Source organism: Dacryopinax primogenitus (assembly GCF_000292625.1).
Source record: "Dacryopinax primogenitus strain DJM-731 SS1 chromosome Unknown DACRYscaffold_8, whole genome shotgun sequence".
NCBI lineage: Eukaryota > Fungi > Basidiomycota > Dacrymycetes > Dacrymycetales > Dacrymycetaceae > Dacryopinax > Dacryopinax primogenitus.
This window is the reverse complement of record NW_024467205.1, coordinates 1,095,614-1,115,980: the sequence shown is the minus strand read 5'-3', so window position 1 is coordinate 1,115,980 and position 20,367 is coordinate 1,095,614. Positions and strand designations below refer to the sequence as shown.

The window sequence follows — 20,367 nt, the reverse complement described above, 5'->3', positions numbered from 1 at the left end:
CGCGCTTCAGCAACGAAAGGGACCATCGACACGTACGCATGTGGCTGTGTTTTTATAACGTAAGCATGTGTTGTCAGCGAATTCCACCTCCGTTGAGAGGACGCGTCGCCCTTGGTCGTACGCCACTTCCAAGCGCATACACCTTGCTCAGTGTCCAATTCTCTCTCTTCTACCCAAAATTCAGAATGGACGTCGACGCTGCGCCCAAGCCCACACCCGCTGATTCGACTCCCGAGGCGGAGAAGCCTGCTCCGAAGTCTGAACCGATATCTCCAAACGTTGAGATCAAGCAGAATTTAGTGCTCATCGACAGGGCGGTGACGACGCTCGAACCGCGGTTTACACACCGCGTGCTGAGGACGCTGAACCATTTGAGGAAGAAGCTGAATGATGAGGTGCTAAGTAAGGCTGTTGAGGAGTGTTATGCAAGAGGTACGCTCTTTTCGAGGCGGCGGGACATGGACTAAGATGCTGGTGCAGACTCTCCGGCCAAAGCAGCGTTGTTCCAGTATCTACATGCACCAGCGACGATGGACGTCGACATTCCCAATGGAGATGCTAAGCCTCAAGCTGCGGGGACGTCCGACCCTCTCCCAGAAGGTGACGCCTACATCCGTCTTTTGATCCTGTTGCACCTATCGGGATCGAAGGATACTACAGAGAAGGCGATGGCACTCGCGCACGAGACTGTTGAGAGGATCCAGGCCCTCAATAGGCGTACTATGGATGTCATTGCTGCCAAGGTATACGTCTACCTGGCAAGACTCTATGAAGTGACCGACCGGCTGGCGGAGATCAGACCGTAAGCTCTATAGGCCTTTCATAAGCATGCGCTGACCGCAGGATGCAGCCTATTGCTTGCCGCGCAGCGCACTGCAACACTTCGTCGCGACCCCGATTCCCAAGCCACCCTCATTAATCTTCTCTTGCGCAACTATCTGCACTACAACCTCTATTCACAGGCTGACAAGCTCGTCTCCAAGTCTACCTTTCCCGACTCTGCAGGCAACCCTCAATGGGCACGGTATCAATATTACCTGGGGCGAATTCACGCCGTGCAATTGTCTTACACCCAGGCGCATACTGAGTTGCTTCAGGCGATTCGCCGTGCGCCAGCAGCAAAGACAGCCCCAGGTTTCTGGCAAACTGTACACAAGTTCTTCATTGTCGTCGAGCTTCTGATGGGTGACATCCCCGACCGAGCCCTTTTCCGCCAACCGGTACTCCGCAAGCCGCTCGAGCCATACCTGCAGATCGTGCGCGCCGTTCGCATTGGCGATCTTGCCCATTTCCAGAGTGCGCTTCAGACCTACACTGCCCAGTTCCAGCACGACAAGTCGTACACCCTTATCCTCCGTCTGAGACATAACGTTATCAAGACCGGTATCCGGTCTATTTCGCTCGCCTACTCGCGTATCTCTCTGCGCGACATTTGCACCAAGCTCTCCCTCGACTCGGAGGAGGACGCGGAGTACATTGTAGGCAAGGCAATCAGGGACGGTGTGGTTGAGGGCATCCTGGACCATCAGAAGGGTGTTATGATCTGCAGCAGGAAGGGCGACGTCTACTCCACTGCTGAGCCCGGCGAGGTCTTCGGCAGGCGTATCGACTTCTGCTTGGACCTTCACAACGAGAGTGTCAAGGTGAGTTGCGTTCACGTCCCTCGTGGATCGGTTTCTGACACAAAAAGACAGGCAATGCGCTTCCCACTCAATGCGCACCGGAAAGATCTGGCATCGTCGGAAGCCGTCAGGGAGAGAGAAAAGAACATTGCTAAGGGCATTGCTGAGGGTGAGATCGACGATGACGATGAGATGGATTTCTAGTTTAGCGGTAGAAATCCTAATAATACCATCATACAGCCCTTTGGGTGCTCCCCTCAAGACTACCCATATACGCTGCGCTATCAGATGAAAACATAGATCATGTCCCCAGTGCATCTTCCATAGATGCACAAAACGTATAGCCAGCATCACCATCTACCATTATCATTCTAAAGGCCCAACTTGATGGATGGACAGCAGGTCCCTCGCATCATTAGTCCCTGCTCCTTGCTGTAGATAAGGTATCAGAAGAGGGCCGTACAAGTGTACGAAATCAACCCACCACACTGAGTGTAACGACATTTTCCCCATCCACCATAAGGGCTTGATATGACGGCACATCCAGTCGCTTCGTAACGCACCTGAAGGGCAGCGATGTGATGACGTCTATCGTCCCAAACGAGTGCTCCTTCGTCAATATCGTCTCCTCGAGTGTGATATCCTCCGCGTTCACACCGCGCAAAAGATCCCTCCTAATAGCCAGTTGATTGAAGTCAAATATACGCATGTATCCGCTCGAAGTAGCCAAAGGGATTCCCGCCTCGTCCACGTCATGATTCGCCATGACGAATCTGTGCCCATGTATGAACGTCACGAATGGGTTTCGAGAGAGGATGGGCACGCCAAGCACCCTTGTCTGCTTTGGGCCCCAATCTTTCCAGGCGATGTACTTGATCTCTCCTGAAGTCAGGTCTGCAGACGAGGACGGCAAGAAGGTGCTCAGTGGTGTGAAAAGGTGAAGAGTGTCAATCACGTCGGCATCGAACTTCCAGATATTGATCATGAAACATAGGAGGCGAGCGTTTCCCTCCATTTGATACACCGGTGTGGGAGACAACTTGTAGTGTTGCTCAGGTGTGCGGGGGAGAGGAGAAGACACAGGAATGGCTGAGGAGACCGGGTCGGAACGGCACAATATGCGTTCCATACGCCTGTCGACGGCTAGGCGCGGGAGGGCAAAGCATTTCAAACGGACGGGGCAGGACGTTGAGGGATCGAGCAGGAAAACGTTGATAGAGCCCCCCCGTGCATCGGGGACTATCAAGATACGGGAAGAAAGCAAGGCAAAGGAGTCAAGTCCGACAAGACGAGTGGAAGGCAATTCCTACAAATATGCAACCCGGTCAAAGCCGGGGGAGAGAAGCCAGAGAGGGGAACTCACAGCAACTACCTTGCCTGTCCGCCAATTCCAAATCACAATCTTATCGCCATCTACAAATGATCTGGGGTCAAACAACACTCCAAGAAAGTCGCCCGCAATCTGGATGGAATGAATCGTCCATCCCATAGGTAGGTAGTCCCATTTGAGATCATACGTGACAATAGATTGTTCGGCAAGGGGGTGCGGCTGGAGATTGTCGAGCTGCCGGAGGTGAATATGTGTTTCTGCCGTCTGTGGGTTCCTGGTCCCATTCTCGAGTCAGCACGGCCCTCTGCCTTCACAGGGATAGAAAGATCACCTCCCCATCCATTGGAATAACACTGCCAAATTCTGCTCCGGGTCGAAAGAGAAATCCTGCACCTCCACGTCTAGCTCGCATTGCCAGTGCCTTCCGGACCTCAGGTTCACTAGCACCATCTCCGAACCCCCTCCCGGTGTAGGTTGATTTCGGTTCAGAACTGACCTCGCGAAAATTCCCTTCTGGAGTTCGTACGTCCAGCCATCACGGGTGCACGGGAAGGACACTTCAAGGATGCGGGGGAAGGTTGCGGTGCGCCAGTTTGACTGGAAGTCACATAAGTGCTTTAACCGCTTGGGATATGGCGAATGGGGACCATGGCCACGATCGGTCAGCCCGTATACGCCAAGTTCAATCCTGTATTGTAGTGCGAATGTCTGCTGCACTAGAGAGTAGAAGAAGTTGCAGGTCTGGAGACAGACTTGTCAGAGGTGATGACGACGGTTTCCTGAGGGGAACTGACCGATGCCAATTGCAGGAGATCCCTCCACTCAACGAAGTCGATTATATGCAACAGTAATTCCGAAGGGAATGCCTTTATAACATCCATGATTGTGAAGCAGATACCAGGCCTGGTGTTCAAAGAACAAGTGGTTGTCGGTTCTATATTCCACGGGAGAACGTGAACAAGTAAGAAGGGACCAACGTGTACTTTGTACATCGAACTACTTCACAATTGGCTATCATGCACCACCGTCCGTTATAGTGATTTGAGAAATGCTGAGTTTTGTAAGACGTATGCTTTCTGGGAGATGGGTACGCGATCATACAATGAGCTTGAAGTCACTCTAAAAGGTCTTGCAGGGAATGAGCAGGTATCTGGTTGGTTATGATCTTGAGGGTGCGTGCAACTATGCATCTCCTACTCGTTTAAGCTCATTCCGCATCCAGGCAACCGATTTTATGAATATCCCGGCCACGCAGCTGGTGGGCAATAGTTCAACTTGGACATCTCCCAGACATTGATTGGCATTCTTGCTCGAAGTCGCTGGCAGAACACGAAGAGTAGTGAAGTATCGCAGACGACTAGTCCACCCAGAATATGTGGACGAGCAACGGAATCTGCCAGGTGTGCTGACCTGCCGCTCTGGACACGGAAAGCTCTTAACACAATTATACAGTACAATGGCAGGCCTGGCTATCTCGTCTACGTGAAGCCCCACCCACACCCGAGGTGCGCTTTCGGCTTTCTCTGGTTGTGAACGTGTGCTTATGCATGTTTGTAGGAGCTTCAAACCGAACGGTTGCGCTTAAAACAACTTGTCGACAATATTGCGCAGATTGAAGAACGCGAACGAGGTGCTTCGCTTCTCTCTTCCCCGTCCAGCTCATCTACACCTCTCAAAACGGGCGAAATACCCGTTATCGACGCCGCGCCAGACGTGTGCCCCCCATCCACACTAGCAACTCGACCGTCTATGGGAAGTGATACTCTTAGCCGAGAGGACCAAGAACTGCTAAGGAAGCGGGAAGTAATGAGCCAGTCGCCTCTTAGCGCGTACAGGCCAGTGGAGGCGGGCGATGTGAAAACACCGATAGGACGACAGCCCAATCCTGCATCGACGCTTCCCACGGCGGATGCACAATCAGAACCAACAAGAGAACAGTCTCCTTTCCCCAGTAGAACCCCAGGTGCAGATGAGCCAGTGGGATGGCAGCCCAGTGCAGCACCGAGACGGAGAGGTGGAGCAGCAAAATAAGGATGGTATTGACAGTCAGAGTTATGCATGCGCCACAGAGGCGACATAATTAAATTACAAGCGTGCTCTAAAGTATCCGGAATGCAGCTACACATAGGAGACCAGACCGGACGCAGGTGCACCGATCTCCGTCAGCTGGAGCAGCGAGTCAAGTTGACCTTTGTACTTGGGTAAGTAGTGAGCACCCGTATATGGGTCAGTGACTGATGGAGAGCCCTTGTAGATTGGCGTGTAGCTCGCAGCGCAGACATTGAACTCCGTGAACTGGTCATATGAGAAGTCCACTGCGTCGCGTGGGTTGCGGTCGCCAGCGGTCACTACAGCCCGAGCCTGGAAGAGAGGTCAGCACAATATTCGGAGAGCAGAAGAGCCCGCTTACCGATGCAAGCACCTTGGGGGCGGGGTTGAGCTCAATTAGCTTCCTGGCAAACACCGCAGCGGTCGCGAAGTTTTGGGCCTTCGAGAACACTGTCATTGCGTTGCGAAGAGCGATAGTATGGTGGGCAGGTTGCAATTTGCAGTTCGTAAAGTAAGCCGCCAGCTCTAGGCTCCGCCGGACATTCTCCGGCTCATCCTGCACGAGGCGACGGCGCTCCAGCTCGATAGAGACCCCTAACAAATACTCTTTGCATGACGAAATGATGTCGCGCAGCTGCGAAGGCGTCAGCAGATGTAACTTCTTACAATGGAAAACGGCTTTACCTCCTTCGCCTCCGTCTGTGAGGATACGACCACAAATAGCAAGGAGTGGAGGATGGAACGGAATAGCTTGCCCGCTTCTGGGAGCTCATTGGAGCGCACAGCTCGATAGGCGCTCTGGAGATCGCCAGAGGTGATCGCTTGGAGTGTTTGGGATACGATCGGATACACCTGGCTCGGCTTGGAAGAAGTAGGTTGCCGGCGAAGGGGTATCTGAATAGGTGGCATTGAAGCGTTCGCCGTGAGATATGCGTAAGAGGAACGATAGATGGATAAGAAGATAGGCTTGAGCGGTTCGAAGTTGACGATGCCGACTTGGCGATTGAGCAGTTGCATCGCCGTATCGAAGGAACCAGCAGCGACGTGGTCTGCTGCAACCGGGGAGTTGCGGACCCAGAGATCTGCCTCGCTGATACCTGGTGCAGAATCAGCCAAGTCCGCCTGCTCTTCCTCTTCTTCCTCCTCTTCAGCCTGAGGAACAATAGCTTCATCCAAGCCCCAGCCCTCATCGTCCCCTTGTTCGGCAGCGGGGCCAGCGTTGTCACCCTCCCACTCATCCAGAGCGGCGTTGGCAGCAGCAGCATCCGTGCCGTTGACGTACGGAGCCCCTTCAGCCAGGCGACCTTCGATGAGGGCACGCTCGAAGAAGTTGTCCGCACTGCCGAGGGATGGCCACTGTAGCAGCTCGGTGCCGGAGATGACGGGTGGTGGCCTGAGGGTCGACATTTCAAAAGTTGGGACATCGTCTAGATCAGCCTCGGTAAGACCAGCCGCGTCGAGGATGTCGTTGGCCATGTCTTCAAGACCGTTCGTCTTTGCGGTCATGTAAGCAAGGGGATCTGTCAACAATGAGTATCGAGTGTTTGCGCGGGACAAAGGGGCGTACACAGGCCAACGTCTCGAAGGACGGTAATCCTAGAGACAATGTCACCCGTGTAGAGTGAGTTGTGGAACTTCGACATCTGGTCGCCACGAGCCTCGGCGATCTTGGCCATCTTCGCAAGCTTCTCGTGTGCGCCCGTTGTCATGTACAGGAAGGACAGACGATCGAAGTTTCGAACACGCTGATAGGCAGTCTCGACAATTTTGTGGTTGCCCTGCTTCAGCGCTTGCTGAGCGAGTCTATTCCAGCTCTCCGGCCGGTTCAACGCAACCGCAGTCTCCAGGGCGACATCAAGATTACCACACTCGATAGCGAGCTCAAAACGTGTGTTCTTGTCTTGAACGAAGTGGAGCGCAATTTCGGGGAAACCCTTCTTTTGGAGATAAGAAATGATGCTCTGGCCCACAAGGTTGGAAGTACGAATAATGTGCAGGACCTCGTCGTAGTTATGGCGGAGAAGCGCCAGCTTGAAGCGATATTCCGTGGGGTCAATCACGATGGTCCTGGGGCGAGCGGAACGATCCAGACAGTGGAGCGTCTTCCCCTTGATTCGCGTAAGATAGATTGGTTGATCAAGTGTCTTGATGATGCCATTGTCCCTATATGTGCGTCAGCGTTGGTCTCAGAAGCACATTTATTGAACCAACCCTTGGGGTAGAGCATATTTGATGTGATTTAATGTGGAATAAATAAAGACACCGCTGTCGTCCCATGCTCCAGACTTGATGCGGATGGTCTCGTGAATGAGGCTGCTCTGGGTCAAGGTCTTGTTGGCAATGGTGATCGCTAGCAAGATATTTCAGCACAGACAGAATAGGTAGCTGCTACGTAAATGCTCACTGTGCTTGCCAAGGAGAGCAACATTGGCACCGTCTGAACTCCAAACAGCGTATTTTACGACCTGAGTGCTCAGCTCGGCGAGAACCTTCTGCTGTTGGATGTCGAACAGAACGACCGCAGTAGGCGAGCTTAGTAAAAGACTTGCCGTGCCACCATAGAAAATCTCGCTCGTTTGTACTGGCGGCTTGATGGTCTTGGTCAAAGTGTTATTGAGATCGCGGATCTCAATGGTCTGAGCGTTCTTGTCCAGCACCGCGAAGCGGTTACGAGCGACGAAAATTGCGCTGTAACCAGCCCCGCGCTTTCCATCGGAAGTGGAATCTCTGAGTTCTCCACCAGCATCCTTGGGCAAGGTGGCCAACTCGTAGATCCCATTGTCCGCAGTCTGTGACACAGCATTAAGGGAAGTGCATCAGAGTTAGACGATAGCGGGAACTCACAGAAGTGACAAGAACAGCACGCTCCGCTGGGTTGAAGCTCAGAGTGCGCGGCTGGATATACTGGTTGCCGAGCTTTCGCACGCTGAGAACACCGACATCGGATCCCGTGACCAAGTCGTGCTGGCGCACGTATTTGTCTCGAATATAATAGAGGGTGTCCTGGTGCAAGGCGAATGCGGGGCGCTCGCGCTCGAGTTTGAAGACAATCAATCCATTGTCATGACCTGGCTGGGAAGTAAGGATCTGAGTGGAAGGAATAGAGGGATGCACGCACCAGCCGCGAACAAATTCAGCTCTGGATGCGCACACAGTGCCCAGAACCTATCGTGCTCCCTACGGAACGTCTGAACCGCGGTCCTCTTCGACATATCCCACACGCGAATGGTCTTGTCCTCACCAGCGGACAGGATAAGCTCGTGCTTGGGATGGAACAGAGCGCTTGAGACATTGTTGAAGTGGCCGCGGCATGTGTCAACCTCCCAAGCCTTTGTCTCACTCATCCGCCAGAGCTTGATTTGACGATCGTCACCAGCAGAGACGATGAGTGGAAGGGTAGGGTGGAAAGACGCCCAATTGACTCCACGGTCGTGACCTTCCAGGACATATTTGACAGTCGAGAATGCTTCGAAGCTGTCGAAGGAGTTTTGTTGCTGTTGGTTGGGCGTATTCCGTCTCAGCCCAGAGATGTCCCAGACGCGAACGGTTTGGTCCATTGAAGCGCTGACAATGAGGTCATCCTTGGAGTGGAATTGGGCGCACATGACGTAGTGCGAGTGGCCGGTCAGGATAGCAATGCATTGCCTGGACGTAGAATTCCATATCCGGATCGTCTGATCATCCGAGGCAGAAAGAATCCAAGGCATCTCATGATGAAACTGGACGGTTCGCAGGTAATCCAAGTGACCGTGCAGCGTGAAAAGGCACCGTCGGTTTTGGGGACGGATGTCTGGATATATGTCAGCCAAGTCAAATTTGGACGGGTTTCGCGTACGCACCCCACACTTTCACCTTGTAGTCATCTCCTCCAGTAACTAGCAGCGGGCGAGTAGGATGAAAAGCAACAGCACGCACGGGTCCTGCAGATTCTTGTCAGCAATATGCCCATCTCAAAAATAAGCACCAACCATCATGCTCGTCAAAACGGTCCATTAGTGTGCCCATCTGGTAGTTCCACAGCTGCACTGTGCCATTATGAAGGGATGCAGCGAGAAGCGGGCGAGTCGGGTGAAAAGCAAGGCCTCGAGAACACGTCAACTCTCAGTCTCGACAATGCCGGGAATGGAGGACATACCTTTGACCCGGTTGCTTTTGGACTCAAATTTGGTCAGCATCTGCATGCTGGACATTTTGTTATTGTCGAAGGTTCAGCGTTAGGGACGTGTGCGAGTCTACCCTTCAGCTCAACGTCAACGGCATCGAAAGGTGCAAATAATCCGCGCATACACGACGTGGTTCTCGGTTTTGGAAACGGGAAAGGGATGATATGTGCTGGGAATCCCTTCCAAGGGGTTGCTGCAAAGTTTCGAATGTGGTATGAAAGTGTATGCTTAGAGTGCTAGATACACCTCTTAAGAGATCAGCCCGTCGACTGGGAAGGAGACGAAACCACGTCCTCAGCCACTTAGCGGAGTTCCAATCCACGTGCGAACCTCCAAATTCCGCGCGTCGCGTCTTCACACGCTCTTCCACCAACCATCAAGTGCGACTTCAAAACATTGCTTCGAGATTACGATTTTCTGCGATTGTTCACTATGGCTGACGCAGTCATGCATACTTCTGCTGCTCCTGCCCTCACTGTTCCATCCGATAACGGTTCTACTAGCACCGACACCATCAAAGCAGAGGAGCCGGAACCTGAGAAACGGCTGTGTCCCAAGGAGCACATCGACATTGAGCAGCCTTTTAAAACTTTGAACGCCATACCGACCATCGTTGAGCCAGTGAAGTTCTTGGGCGCCTGGAAAGCAAGTGTATGCGCTGACTTTGGAACTCAGTGGGAACGGTATCGTACCAGCATTTCGACCTACGAAGACCGTAAGCTGGGAACGGTGCCATAGATACGCCTACCAGAATACTAAGTAAATGCGTGTCGTTCAGAGATCGCCGAACAGATGCTGGACCTCCTCTTGAACGTTCGTGCCTGGTCTGAGGCGCGTCCTACCTACGAAGACGTGAAAGGGGAGACGGACTTGAGAAAACGGCTGGACGAGATTGATAAGCGCCAAGCACAGCAAGGTAGAGAAGCTCTCTTCCGTACGAACGCCTTTTTCGTGTCAAGCTGGGTTCAGAGTCTTTGAATCAATAACTGACAGTCCCTTCACAGAGATCACTCGCAAGAACGTTTTCAATTTCATCGACACTGTTCGCAAAGCCATCGTCAATCTGACGAACATTGGTAACACTCTTCCGGTCTGAAAGCTCTCCGACCATTCCTGTCTTTTGCTGGACCCCTTTCCCACTTGTCCATTGCTGTGGTTATTGCACGAGCTGTCCGTCTGTAGTGTACGATAGGGAGGAGAAATGTGAACTGATGCCATTACTACTACAAGAAGCCCATGGGTTCATAGATCACAATGCAAGAGCTCGGTATCTCGTAACGATGGGAGGTATCGGATGCTGCGGTGTCTAAGTCGTGCAAGAAGGAACCGAAAAAGAAACAAGACATGAATGCATCACGACGTGATCAAAGACGATTGACTTTGGTTCGACGGCGTGCTGCCGAGCAGCGACATTCCCGCAGATGGAATGCCGAATGCAGTTGCTGCAAGGACCGTGTTTCGTTTGGCGACGTCAGCTTGAGCGTTCCGCGTCTGGACTAGCCTCTTATATGCTAGTCGATGATACAAGTTGAGTGAATGGATAAACAGCCTGCCAATCTGGACCACAGTAAGCTATACAAATACCGGGTTATAGACCGAAACCTACTGGCTGTCGCTGGATGGCCTCGAGGAAATCAATAGTCCATTCTCGGATATGATGCTGTGGATGGAACAGGCAGAATGTGATGGGGAGCAACCCGCCGGAATATGGTGGTAGAAGGGCAAGGAGCTATTTTGCATGAGCGTGAATCCAATATACAACAAATAAGATGCTTACCTCTGTTACCTGCTCGTACGTCTGTACACTATCGCGCAGCGTCCTTACGATCGCTTCAACCTCAAACTCAGGAACATTCTTCCCCATTCGAAGCCGTTGTATCTGATATACTGGGTCGAACCCTCTTATTGCTCGCACCTGCTGGAAGTTGCGATAGTCCTGTGCGACGATCAATGTATGCTCGCAACTCGAGGAGAGGAAACGAACATCAACGTGATACTTGTACAGTCTCGTTCTCCTCCATGCCTCGATCCTCTGCTGACATGAAGGGCTGAACTCCCGAGCTCTCGACAAATCGTCAAGGATGCCCACGCCACTTCCGAGCTCTCCGTGAGCAAAGTTTGAGCTTCGATTCCCTAGATGCGTCTCTCCAAATGCTTCCTGCTCATAGAGCGATGCGAGCCGGGTGAAGCGCAGAATGTAGTCTCCCATGCGCATTCGGATCACCGTCTCGCCATAATGTGCTTGGATGGCTGATGTTATCTTACCAAATACGTGAGTACAGGTGCCTTGACGGAGAAATATGCGCGTACATCCTCCATGAATCCGTTGTCAGCAGCATCCGGCCTTCCGACATTATCGAACTTAGATGTGGCCCCGTTCACAGCATTCAAACTCTCCCTATCGTCGTCTCCCTCCCTCTGCTGTCTCGTGAACGCACCGGATGTGAGGACGGGGGAGTACCCGGGTTGCTTGATGTTCTTGTTTACTGTTATCTGGCCTGTTTCGATATTACAGAGTATGTCCCAGGTGGGGAAGGACTCGAAGATCTGGTTAACAACCCCAGCTATGTAGCCCGTTCTGTGTGGCACATTAATTTTCCATTCATCGGGGGGGAAGATCGAACGCACGTCGTCTCCATGATATCTCTTATCGCCACAGGGGCATAGGGATACGCTCTCTCCGCCATACCCCGCAGAAATCCACCACTGCCTAGCGCACAAGCTGCAAGGACGTAATCCACCACATCCTTCGCCGCGTGGTTCGCGCCCAAGAAAACAACATTCTTCTCCGTGATGAGGGCGTTGAAGATAAGAATTAAAGGGTGAGTCTGAACGCCGTTCGTGTGCAAATGTGGGTGAAGAGGGCCGCTTACTCCCGCTGTCGGGCTGCTAAATGTTTGGATCAGCTTGACTAACGAAAACTGAGGATATTATAAGCATCCAACACCCCGTTAAACGATAAAAATACTCACATCCCCAATTTCATCTCGGAATGTAGATAACGGGATCCGAATCGGCAAAGTAACGCCCTTGAAGACAATGCTCGTGTTGTAGAAATGCGTGTCCCGCGTGCCCAGCGTTCCCGCCCGCGGTTTACTATGCTCATGCGAGTCGCTCGATCCCTTCATGCCCAACCCAAGACCACGGCTTCCGGTACTGCTCGCTGAGCTCACTCTGTCAAAACTCGGCCTCTTGTGACGCGTCGTCCAGTCCTTGCCCGGTGCTCCCCCACCTGTACCTGGCACTGGGCCAGGAGCGTCGAAGCTCTTCCTCCCACCGCCGACAGAAGATGTCTCCGACACGCTCGTGACGCTTGCTGCCCGTGACCTGTTGTATTCTGCCAGTGCGCCCGCCGGGTCCACCTTTGTGCCACTCTCGTCCGATCCGTACTCTGTTGTCCCGAGATCCGTCTGTGACCCTAGTTCTGATGGTGCCTGCGTCTTGGGCGGCACAGCTGGAGGCTGTTGCGACGGAGGAGGAGGGAGGAATTTCTCTGCAAAGCAGTCGTTTCGGTCTGATCCACGCAGAATAAGCTTCTCCATATGTGTGAAGTGCGGAATCGGGGATGTGTCCATCGCGTTGACGGCATCGAACAAACGAGATAGAGTCTCGACGGAAGGATCAACGTAGAATTGGTCAAGTGCGAGGGAGAGTACGGGCTGGTGCATTATGTTAGTATCAAGAGGTGTTCATATGCAGAGAAGCTTGCCTTATAGATTTGGATAAACGGATGGTGGGTACAAAGTGCCATAGCCTTAAAATGCGCTTTCCTGGGCACGATCAGTCCTTTATCCTCCCAGAAAGAGTGGATCTGACGCACCTCTTGGCAGCAGCATCATGTTTCGTCCTCACCAAGCTCAACCCATACATCAGCTCCGGTCTCTCTTCTGCCATAGTCGTCACGTCACTCGCAGCACTGTCGATCGAGTGTCTGGAGAACACAGAGGAGATAGTGTTACTCGCATTCTGGTTAAGGAGGAAAACGGTCCAGTCTTCAGAACGGTTGTGCACTCCTTCTGGAAGCATCACTTCCGCCAGCAGCCTGTCAAACGCACCAGAGCAAGTCAGTTACGACTCAGAAGAGACAGCAAAATAGAGACGTACTGCTTGTCCGCACCGGTGGGGTAGGGGAACTGGTGTGTCAACTGTGACCCAGTATCAATATCGAATTCGGCAACAAGGATGTACGAGACATGTTCCCCGCTCCGCGAGGGGCTGATATCCGGCGGTCGCATTGCCATTCCGTACGTTCCAAAAGAGGGATGCTCTAAACCAGACCAGCTGGGAAGCCTTCTGAAACGATATTGACCAAGGACTGGTTATGGAATACTGAGATGGAGATGTAGGGTTGGCTAGTTGGTGGAGAGAGACAAAGGCGCGTGCCTTGCTGGTGAACACAGTAAAAGCTTGTTCCCCGTAATATGAGTCCAGCCAAACGAAGACCAAGACGCAGGTTCAGCAGCAAATAAGCAAAGGTTTGTTTGCTGAACTGACCAGTCGAGGAACTGAATTGAACGAATGGACGACGACGTTGGGGGGCTTGTACCGGTTGCAGTCGCCGGCACTTGACTTTGGCTCACACTTCGCGTGGAAGCCCGCAAAGAACATGGGAGATAAGGGTCCGGATTGTAGAAACGTCACGTGAGCAATATCGGGTTGATGAAGAGATTGGCAACAACTGAATTACAGGGTGGCACAGCGTGGAACCTTGTGACTGATCTGAATGCAAGATCTACTTAAGGGTACTGACATGATCTACCAAATTACATGGAAAGATGGTGCGAGCACTAGATCAGTCAGGATTGTAATCACGGACGGTGTAGGGTGGGAACGGGGGCGATGCCAATGAAAGCCGTGATTTCACGAAAATTTCGGAGTATGTGTGCCCTCTGGGCATGTCTCGCAGTGTGTACCGAAGAAATGTATCTACTTCTTGCCTCCCTTGGTCGACTGCACAGAGGAAACAGCAGGTCGAGATGCCTTAGTGTTGCCCGTCTGCCTCAACCTCTTCAACAGCACACCTGTGCACTTATGCAGCGACACCTGTTCTTCAGGGTTCGGATGCCCACCTGCCGCCCAACGGATCTTGCAGTCCTCGTCCAGAAGGTACACATACCCAAGCATCTTGTTCGTGCAACCTAGGGGCTCCCGGTAGTACTCCATGTTGTAGGAGGAGAGTAAATAGGTCGCGTGGTATTGCGGGGGGACTTGGGATTTGATGCGTCGGGTGAACATGGAAACAAGAAAAGCCTTCAGCGGGTTTTCTTGCAAGTTGATCTGAGAGATTGTTTCAGTAAAGCCTTCTTCGGAAGAAGTCAACAGCCTGCGCACTTGAACAAACCGAAACCTTGGATCGTTTCCAAAGCTCGTCAAAACCATCTTCGTATACTCCGCAATGTGCGTCTGATTCACATTCAGCTCGATATCCGTATTTGAAGTACACGTGGACATACCTCAGCCATTTGCGAGCCGATAATGCACAAGATTGTGATCTTCCCCTTGCACAGATCGGTGGTGTGCACAGTCTTATTTTCGCTCAGCGACGTGCCTTCCAAGTCGGGAAAGTACAGAGCCATCTGTCCACCATGTGAGTTACACAGAAAGAAGGCATCAAAAGCGAAAATGAGGAGGATAACGCACGTCAGCTCTGACCAACACCTCTGGAGCAATCCAGCGTTTGCCACCATGATACTTCAGTTGGTGCACATCATTGTAGTACCCAGTCAGAACCTGCTTGACCCTATGCACCCATCATCCACCCACCATCAGTCCCTTTTCAACCTGAAATTGGAGGGACGTACAAATGTTCTCTCTCTTTGAGCTTCTTCTCCCTCGCGGCTAAATCAGCCTCTACGTCCTGCCTCAGCTTGTGCTTCGTATTCGGTGGGAGGGCCATCCCGAGCGGCCGATCCAGGAATTTGAGAGGCATCTCCGCTAGCCTTTCTTTGATATGCTGCTCGCCTTCGTACGAAGCGGGGACTCGGTCATTAGGGCTGGGAGGACCGGAACGGGTAGAGGGTGGCTCAACGGCCGCGCTGACTGCTGCCGCTGCTGTCGTTTCTGGTGAGGTAATCTCTGGGTCTTTCAGCAATTTTAGTTGTCGCGAGGAGGTCGAGAGAGCGCGGATACTCCGCCCGTGCAAGGATCTATGGTGAGCGATGACATATCGACGCGCTGCTGGAGGGTAAAGGAAGGGACAGAGACTCCTGTAGGATGATGGGGAGAACATTTGGACAGGGAGAACATTCAGGGTCCTCGGTGAAATAAGGAAGGTCAACGGACTGGGCGTCAATAAAAGAACATTACGTTGCAATTCATTGATCCTGAAACTGGTACATAAAGGTACAATACTGTTTACATAGAGGACAAGATAAGAAAAGTTGTGACCCATACACAATGCCCGACACTAGAAATCGAGATAATCCATCGCATTCGCCCTCCTCGGCTCCGCATACTCTCCTCTCGGCAGTCTACCAGCACCCGGCGCACCAAACGGTTCTTCCAAGCCGATTTCGAGCTCCTTCTGTTGGAACTGCTCCCGGAACTTGGCGTCTATCTTTCCGACTAGCGCGATGAGCGCGTTGCACGTTTCCTGCAACACTTCTAGTGGTGTGGATGTGCCGTCGGTTTGGATCTTGAGGATGAAGTGAGGATCTAAGGGATGTGGTGCTTTGTATCCGGCAAAGAGAACTTTCGGGTTCTTCAGAAGATAGCTGGAATACCCATGTGAGAATGCAGGACACATAACATAGCATAGTGGCTACGCACCCTCGTATCATATTTGCTAACGTATGATCCTGCTTCGCAACAACAATGGTAGCGGCATTGGGGATCTTGGTATCTTCAACCACCTCGATTCTAGCACATGAGTCAGAACGGACCTGACAAACCGCAGGAGAATGCATCCTACGCCTTTTCACCATCATTGAGCGTGAACAGCTCAAAGCGCTGCAACGCGTTCATCGTGATACGTTCCTAAGCAAGTCCACACCTAAAGGTTTTGAGTTAGCTTTTGTTTGTTTAAATGACGGAAAGAGGATCATATAAGTAGACGCGTTCTCCCCAGCATAGGTGTTGGTTAACACCGTCGGAGGATTGACAGATGTGAAAACGTAGAATTTAATCATTTCGAATAGAAAAGTAATTCGCACTCACTATTGATATCCGTATCACTTGAATGTGTGGATGGAATGCTCAATCGTGTTCAACACGACTCAACGGCGAACGAGCCGACGGAAAAGAGAGGCCTAGCGAGTAGTCAGCAACAGTTCGAGGCAAATATTTCAGAGGATCAGCGATAAAAGATGTAGTCATTGTTGTTCATAGACAATAAATAGTACCATCACGAACATACAGAGTGGAGAAACGCAAACTCACCGTGTTGATAAACACCGCAGAGATGGCGAAAGACGTATTCAGGGACAAGTACTTAAACTCGGAGCGGGTGGTGAGGAACCTCAACGGCTTCTGCATCGCCACTGAGGGTTCTCTGCCCCAACCTCAAAACTGTACAGCACCTCAGCCACTTCGTCTGCCTCCGTCCAGTCCCTCGACCACTCCAAAGTGGACATCGACATTCGCCACCAGCGCATCGACCTCGACACCAACAACAATGCCTACCCGCTTCTCCAAGACTCGCAAGCACAGAGGCCACGTCTCCGCCGGTTACGGCCGTGTGGGCAAGCACCGCAAGCATCCTGGCGGTCGTGGTCTCGCTGGTGGCATGCACCACCACAGGATCATGATGGTGAGCTCAATCTTTGGGATCGTCTCAAACTACGCTAACTGTACCTTGTAGGACAAATACCACCCGGGGTTCGCTTGTTTTAGAGATGTGGACAAGTGAGATTCTGACGAGTCGTGTTCCTTTTTACAGTTACTTCGGTAAGGTTGGTATGCGTCATTACCACCTCACGCGCAATGTCTACTGGCGCCCAACGATCAACCTCGACAAGCTCTGGACGCTTGTACCGGAAGAGGAGAAGAAGGATTTGAAGGAGGACAGCGAGGTCGTGCCAGTAATTGATACGCTTGCGCTGGGGTACGGGAAGGTGCTGGGCAAGGGCCGGTTACCAAAGCTGCCGTGCATCGTCAAAGCACGATTCGTGTCTGCGAAGGCCGAGTGCGTTAAACAAACACTTCCACTCAAACTGGACGCTGACATTTTCTACAGGAAAAAGATCAAGGAGGCTGGCGGCGTGGTCAAGCTGATAGCATAATCGTGTTGACTATGTTCCTGTCTGTTCCATGTTATGATCATGCTCTCTAAGGGAGTTACCTGTGTGGTTGAAGAACGACCCTTCGTGAAGTCGAGGAGACATATAGCTCTTGTGTGCAGTTTGCGCTGTTGAAGCCAGCAAGCCAGCGCCTGCAGTCCATGTGCTCGAAGTTCATTCAGAGCAAACTATCAGACATTCCCAACGGCAATGATTAGATGAAAATACTCCGTAGAACATTATTTCCTGAGATGAAGTACAATGCATGGTAGTTTACAGTGCAATACAGGGATCGTGTGTCACTCTGCCGTCGATGGCGAAGAACTATCCTTTAATTCTTCGTTTATCTCTGAGGGTTGCTCGAAAAAGTGACAAGAAATGCCTCAGCTGGAATGAATAAGAACAGTTTCATGGGGTGAAAGCTGCTTCGAGGGTTGAAGGTCCGTTAGACGGTATTCGTGCTACCTTTGGCGCCCAACGTCCTGTAGCTTTCGGTGGCGGTCGTTGACCCGGTTTCGATAGTTCGATATTCGGCTCTTTCTTGTTGAGCGGTGACGACCTCGGAGTAAAGTTCGGATTCTGTTGGTACGCTACAGCGTCCTTACCGATGCCTCTATATGAATTGTGAAGGTTGGAGTGAAGAGGCATGTTTGCCTCGTCGTAGTTCTTGATCAGTTGATCGAGATCTCGGAACATTGCTGCTGTGCGATGCAGTCCATTTGGAGCGGTCCTAGGATCCCAGCCAAGCGAGAGCATCCGCTCCCGAAGATCGATTGCCATAGATAGCCACACTTCTCCTCGCGAAGTCGCACGGATCGTCTTCTTCATCAGGTGGTGCACGAGCCTTCCATACATCATGACGTTTGGGCGGGGCAAGTCATCCCGGAAATGCTGAAGTATTCGGTAGTCGGACGGCCAATCCCGTTGGTCGATCGAGGCTTGCCTGCCCTCCATGAGATCGAGGAAGTAGGACATCAACCGCGGATTCCCGAACTCGATGAGCATCAGGCATATTTCTGTCCAGATAATGCTGTTCGGGAAGACACCAAGCTCTTGCATATCCTCCAATGCGGTTAACATGAACGTGTGTCCGTAAGATTTATTGCTGTTGAAGGCCTCCACGATGAACCTGCGGAAGAGTTCGTATGTTGGAAGTGCGTGCGCCGCGGAAGGAGAAAAGGAATAGGCCATCTCTTCGAGAGGCGCGTCGCCCGTTACTGTCTCCTCGTTGGCCAGCAGGGTTGCAGTATTCCGGGAATGATTCTTGACAAGGCCGTCCTTGACCCAACTGATATACTTGTGATACAAATCTGCATGCTGTTCACTGCCATCAGGCTCTCGAATAGGCAGTCTAAGGAGTATTGCCTGTATCACAAGGGCGATGGCATAAGGGCTCGGCCAGAGCTTTAACGCTCCAGGGACTGCCATATTCTGCAGGAAGGCGTCGTCGATCGGCAGGCCATAGACTTGAAACCGATGCACAAAGTTCCTGATCACATCGACGTACTGCTCTCGGCGATAAAAATAGAGCATCACGGCGGTGCTCCACTGGCCTGTCCAGGCTCTTGACCGACCGCTGATTTGGTGAGGCTTGTTGGACCGATAGTCGACGATGTCCATGACCCTTGTCCGTTTTTGCGTCACACACTCAGCGATGAAATCGGCAATGCTGGAAATACGGGCTTTCGGAGGGGTCGATAGGAGCTCGCAAAGCGCGTCGGCGACTTCGCTGTCCGTAGCAGTGGGAAGCAGCTCGAAGAGCTTTGTTTCTCTCTGGAGAGATTCGGGATTCAGCGATTTCAGATTCGAATCCACGGACCAAGTGTAGTCGGGGTGGTCTTCAAGTGCCAGTGGCTTGATCCGGCTCAAGAGGGCCTCCTGACGTCCCTTGGTGAGCTCGATAAGGAGGATCGAATACGTTCCTCCAGCAATCTTGACACCCAGTTCTTCCCGTGCCCTGAGCAAGAGCTGAGCCGCGTACTGTGCTCGTAAATTCATGCTTTGTCCTCGAATGAGGATATTATACAGCTCGTTGCCAAGTTCCTCGTGCACCTTCATCGTACCTGGATGCTCTCCCGCCCTCCGGAGCAGGTGCTCAACGAACGTCTCCGCAAAGTCTGGCGAGCCATATCGCACAAGGTGGGGAACAACTTTGGGTCCGATGATTGCTGCATACCCCTTGCCAGCAGCGAGAAGTGCAAAGTTGGCCATAGGCAGGAGCTCCCTTCCCTCTCGAAAGAAGGGCCCAAGCAGCCGGACGAACCTCCTTGCCTGACTCCCAAATTCCTCCATCTTGATCCTGCCTTCCTTCAGGTCCTTTACGTACTGCCATACCTGGAGGAAGGTCCGTGCGTCCTGAGGTCGAAACTCGTCGTCTTCCACCAGTTGGAAGTCGTCCGATTCCCGAATAGGCACTCCAACAGCCTCGAGCTCGTCTATTAACGTAATGGCGCGGTTGATCTGCTTCTCGCGCAGATGCATCTGAAGAACCATGTTCATTGCCGTAGTGCTATCTTCCACTTCGGGCATCGAGGGCGGCGCAAAAGCAGCATACTCCTCCGTCTGGTCCTCGAATACCAATCCGTCTACAGGACCAGAAGGGTAGGGCTCGAATGCCTCCCCGACGATGAGCTTGTCCACGTGCACTCCGTCAGACCTCTGGATGAAGGAGTTGGAAATGGTACGGCCGAGACGCTGGGCGCAGTGAACGGCATTGGGCAGGGTGGTGCGACGGAGGGCGTGCGCTAGGGCTGGATAGAAGGCGGCCGACATCGGTGATACAAGGATCGAAATCAGAACAGGGAGATTTTGTTATCATCGTATGTTGGAATATACTTGAATAATGTCGTCACCAACATCGAACTCCCATGTTGTACGAAGATTGCTGTTGAGTTGCACTGTCGTCGAAGAGACTAGGTCAGGGTCGACAGTACTAGTTCACCAAAAACTGAAATTAACACACAGCCACTCGGTATTGAGATAATCCG

General features: G+C 52.2%; 10 protein-coding genes across 10 annotated transcripts; 4 read left to right on the top strand and 6 right to left on the bottom strand.

Annotated features, from left to right (window-relative positions):
- The first annotated feature begins 121 nt into the window (after nucleotides 1–121).
- On the top strand, nucleotides 122–1,853 carry DACRYDRAFT_22067 (diphenol oxidase-A2). The gene is made up of 4 exons (XM_040772660.1): nucleotides 122–432; nucleotides 481–802; nucleotides 851–1,643; nucleotides 1,695–1,853. Exons 1-4 carry the CDS (start codon nucleotides 186–188, stop codon nucleotides 1,824–1,826), a joined length of 1,494 nt encoding a protein of 497 aa, XP_040629320.1. The 5' UTR covers nucleotides 122–185; the 3' UTR covers nucleotides 1,827–1,853.
- Nucleotides 1,854–1,988: 135 nt separating this feature from the next.
- Nucleotides 1,989–3,833, bottom strand: DACRYDRAFT_116112 (uncharacterized protein; the record flags this gene model as incomplete). The annotated part of the gene is made up of 5 exons (XM_040770138.1): nucleotides 1,989–2,054; nucleotides 2,107–2,928; nucleotides 2,986–3,226; nucleotides 3,449–3,693; nucleotides 3,747–3,833. 5 exons carry the CDS (start codon nucleotides 3,831–3,833, stop codon nucleotides 1,989–1,991), a joined length of 1,461 nt encoding a protein of 486 aa, XP_040629319.1.
- Nucleotides 3,834–4,021: 188 nt separating this feature from the next.
- On the top strand, nucleotides 4,022–4,983 carry DACRYDRAFT_107342 (uncharacterized protein; the record flags this gene model as incomplete). The annotated part of the gene is made up of 6 exons (XM_040768450.1): nucleotides 4,022–4,039; nucleotides 4,088–4,124; nucleotides 4,175–4,210; nucleotides 4,269–4,352; nucleotides 4,405–4,457; nucleotides 4,510–4,983. The coding sequence occupies 6 exons, from the start codon at nucleotides 4,022–4,024 to the stop codon at nucleotides 4,981–4,983; spliced, it is 702 nt and encodes a 233-aa protein (XP_040629318.1).
- Nucleotides 4,984–9,422, bottom strand: DACRYDRAFT_66533 (coatomer subunit alpha-2). Its single transcript, XM_040775820.1, has 12 exons — nucleotides 9,289–9,422; nucleotides 9,137–9,238; nucleotides 8,970–9,083; nucleotides 8,841–8,921; nucleotides 8,120–8,791; nucleotides 7,846–8,069; nucleotides 7,406–7,790; nucleotides 7,213–7,351; nucleotides 6,569–7,164; nucleotides 5,686–6,521; nucleotides 5,363–5,635; nucleotides 4,984–5,313 (listed from the first exon to the last, which is right to left on the bottom strand). The coding sequence occupies exons 2-12, from the start codon at nucleotides 9,189–9,191 to the stop codon at nucleotides 5,071–5,073; spliced, it is 3,618 nt and encodes a 1,205-aa protein (XP_040629317.1). The 5' UTR covers nucleotides 9,192–9,238; nucleotides 9,289–9,422; the 3' UTR covers nucleotides 4,984–5,070.
- A 174-nt stretch (nucleotides 9,423–9,596) lies between these two features.
- DACRYDRAFT_107340 (uncharacterized protein) lies at nucleotides 9,597–10,260 on the top strand (the record flags this gene model as incomplete). The annotated part of the gene is made up of 3 exons (XM_040768449.1): nucleotides 9,597–9,879; nucleotides 9,943–10,098; nucleotides 10,169–10,260. The coding sequence occupies 3 exons, from the start codon at nucleotides 9,597–9,599 to the stop codon at nucleotides 10,258–10,260; spliced, it is 531 nt and encodes a 176-aa protein (XP_040629316.1).
- A 224-nt stretch (nucleotides 10,261–10,484) lies between these two features.
- On the bottom strand, nucleotides 10,485–13,405 carry DACRYDRAFT_116109 (spindle pole body interacting protein; the record flags this gene model as incomplete). Its single annotated transcript, XM_040770137.1, has 10 exons — nucleotides 10,485–10,721; nucleotides 10,771–10,893; nucleotides 10,942–11,100; nucleotides 11,149–11,424; nucleotides 11,475–11,742; nucleotides 11,793–12,085; nucleotides 12,137–12,823; nucleotides 12,874–12,934; nucleotides 12,985–13,206; nucleotides 13,269–13,405. The coding sequence occupies 10 exons, from the start codon at nucleotides 13,403–13,405 to the stop codon at nucleotides 10,518–10,520; spliced, it is 2,430 nt and encodes an 809-aa protein (XP_040629315.1). The 3' UTR covers nucleotides 10,485–10,517.
- Nucleotides 13,406–13,989: 584 nt separating this feature from the next.
- On the bottom strand, nucleotides 13,990–15,337 carry DACRYDRAFT_79220 (uncharacterized protein). Its single transcript, XM_040776386.1, has 5 exons — nucleotides 14,966–15,337; nucleotides 14,805–14,904; nucleotides 14,618–14,740; nucleotides 14,496–14,567; nucleotides 13,990–14,441 (listed from the first exon to the last, which is right to left on the bottom strand). Exons 1-5 carry the CDS (start codon nucleotides 15,091–15,093, stop codon nucleotides 14,091–14,093), a joined length of 774 nt encoding a protein of 257 aa, XP_040629314.1. The 5' UTR covers nucleotides 15,094–15,337; the 3' UTR covers nucleotides 13,990–14,090.
- A 136-nt stretch (nucleotides 15,338–15,473) lies between these two features.
- DACRYDRAFT_79217 (RBP11-like subunit of RNA polymerase) lies at nucleotides 15,474–16,554 on the bottom strand. Its single transcript, XM_040776385.1, has 5 exons — nucleotides 16,542–16,554; nucleotides 16,320–16,411; nucleotides 16,075–16,155; nucleotides 15,933–16,022; nucleotides 15,474–15,877 (listed from the first exon to the last, which is right to left on the bottom strand). The coding sequence occupies exons 3-5, from the start codon at nucleotides 16,125–16,127 to the stop codon at nucleotides 15,571–15,573; spliced, it is 450 nt and encodes a 149-aa protein (XP_040629313.1). The 5' UTR covers nucleotides 16,128–16,155; nucleotides 16,320–16,411; nucleotides 16,542–16,554; the 3' UTR covers nucleotides 15,474–15,570.
- A 176-nt stretch (nucleotides 16,555–16,730) lies between these two features.
- DACRYDRAFT_66524 (uncharacterized protein) lies at nucleotides 16,731–17,507 on the top strand. The gene is made up of 4 exons (XM_040775819.1): nucleotides 16,731–16,911; nucleotides 16,963–16,979; nucleotides 17,041–17,286; nucleotides 17,338–17,507. The coding sequence occupies exons 1-4, from the start codon at nucleotides 16,777–16,779 to the stop codon at nucleotides 17,381–17,383; spliced, it is 444 nt and encodes a 147-aa protein (XP_040629312.1). The 5' UTR covers nucleotides 16,731–16,776; the 3' UTR covers nucleotides 17,384–17,507.
- A 121-nt stretch (nucleotides 17,508–17,628) lies between these two features.
- Nucleotides 17,629–20,211, bottom strand: DACRYDRAFT_116106 (uncharacterized protein). The gene has a single exon (XM_040770136.1). It carries the CDS (start codon nucleotides 20,150–20,152, stop codon nucleotides 17,789–17,791), a length of 2,364 nt encoding a protein of 787 aa, XP_040629311.1. The 5' UTR covers nucleotides 20,153–20,211; the 3' UTR covers nucleotides 17,629–17,788.
- Between the last annotated feature and the right edge of the window lie 156 nt (nucleotides 20,212–20,367).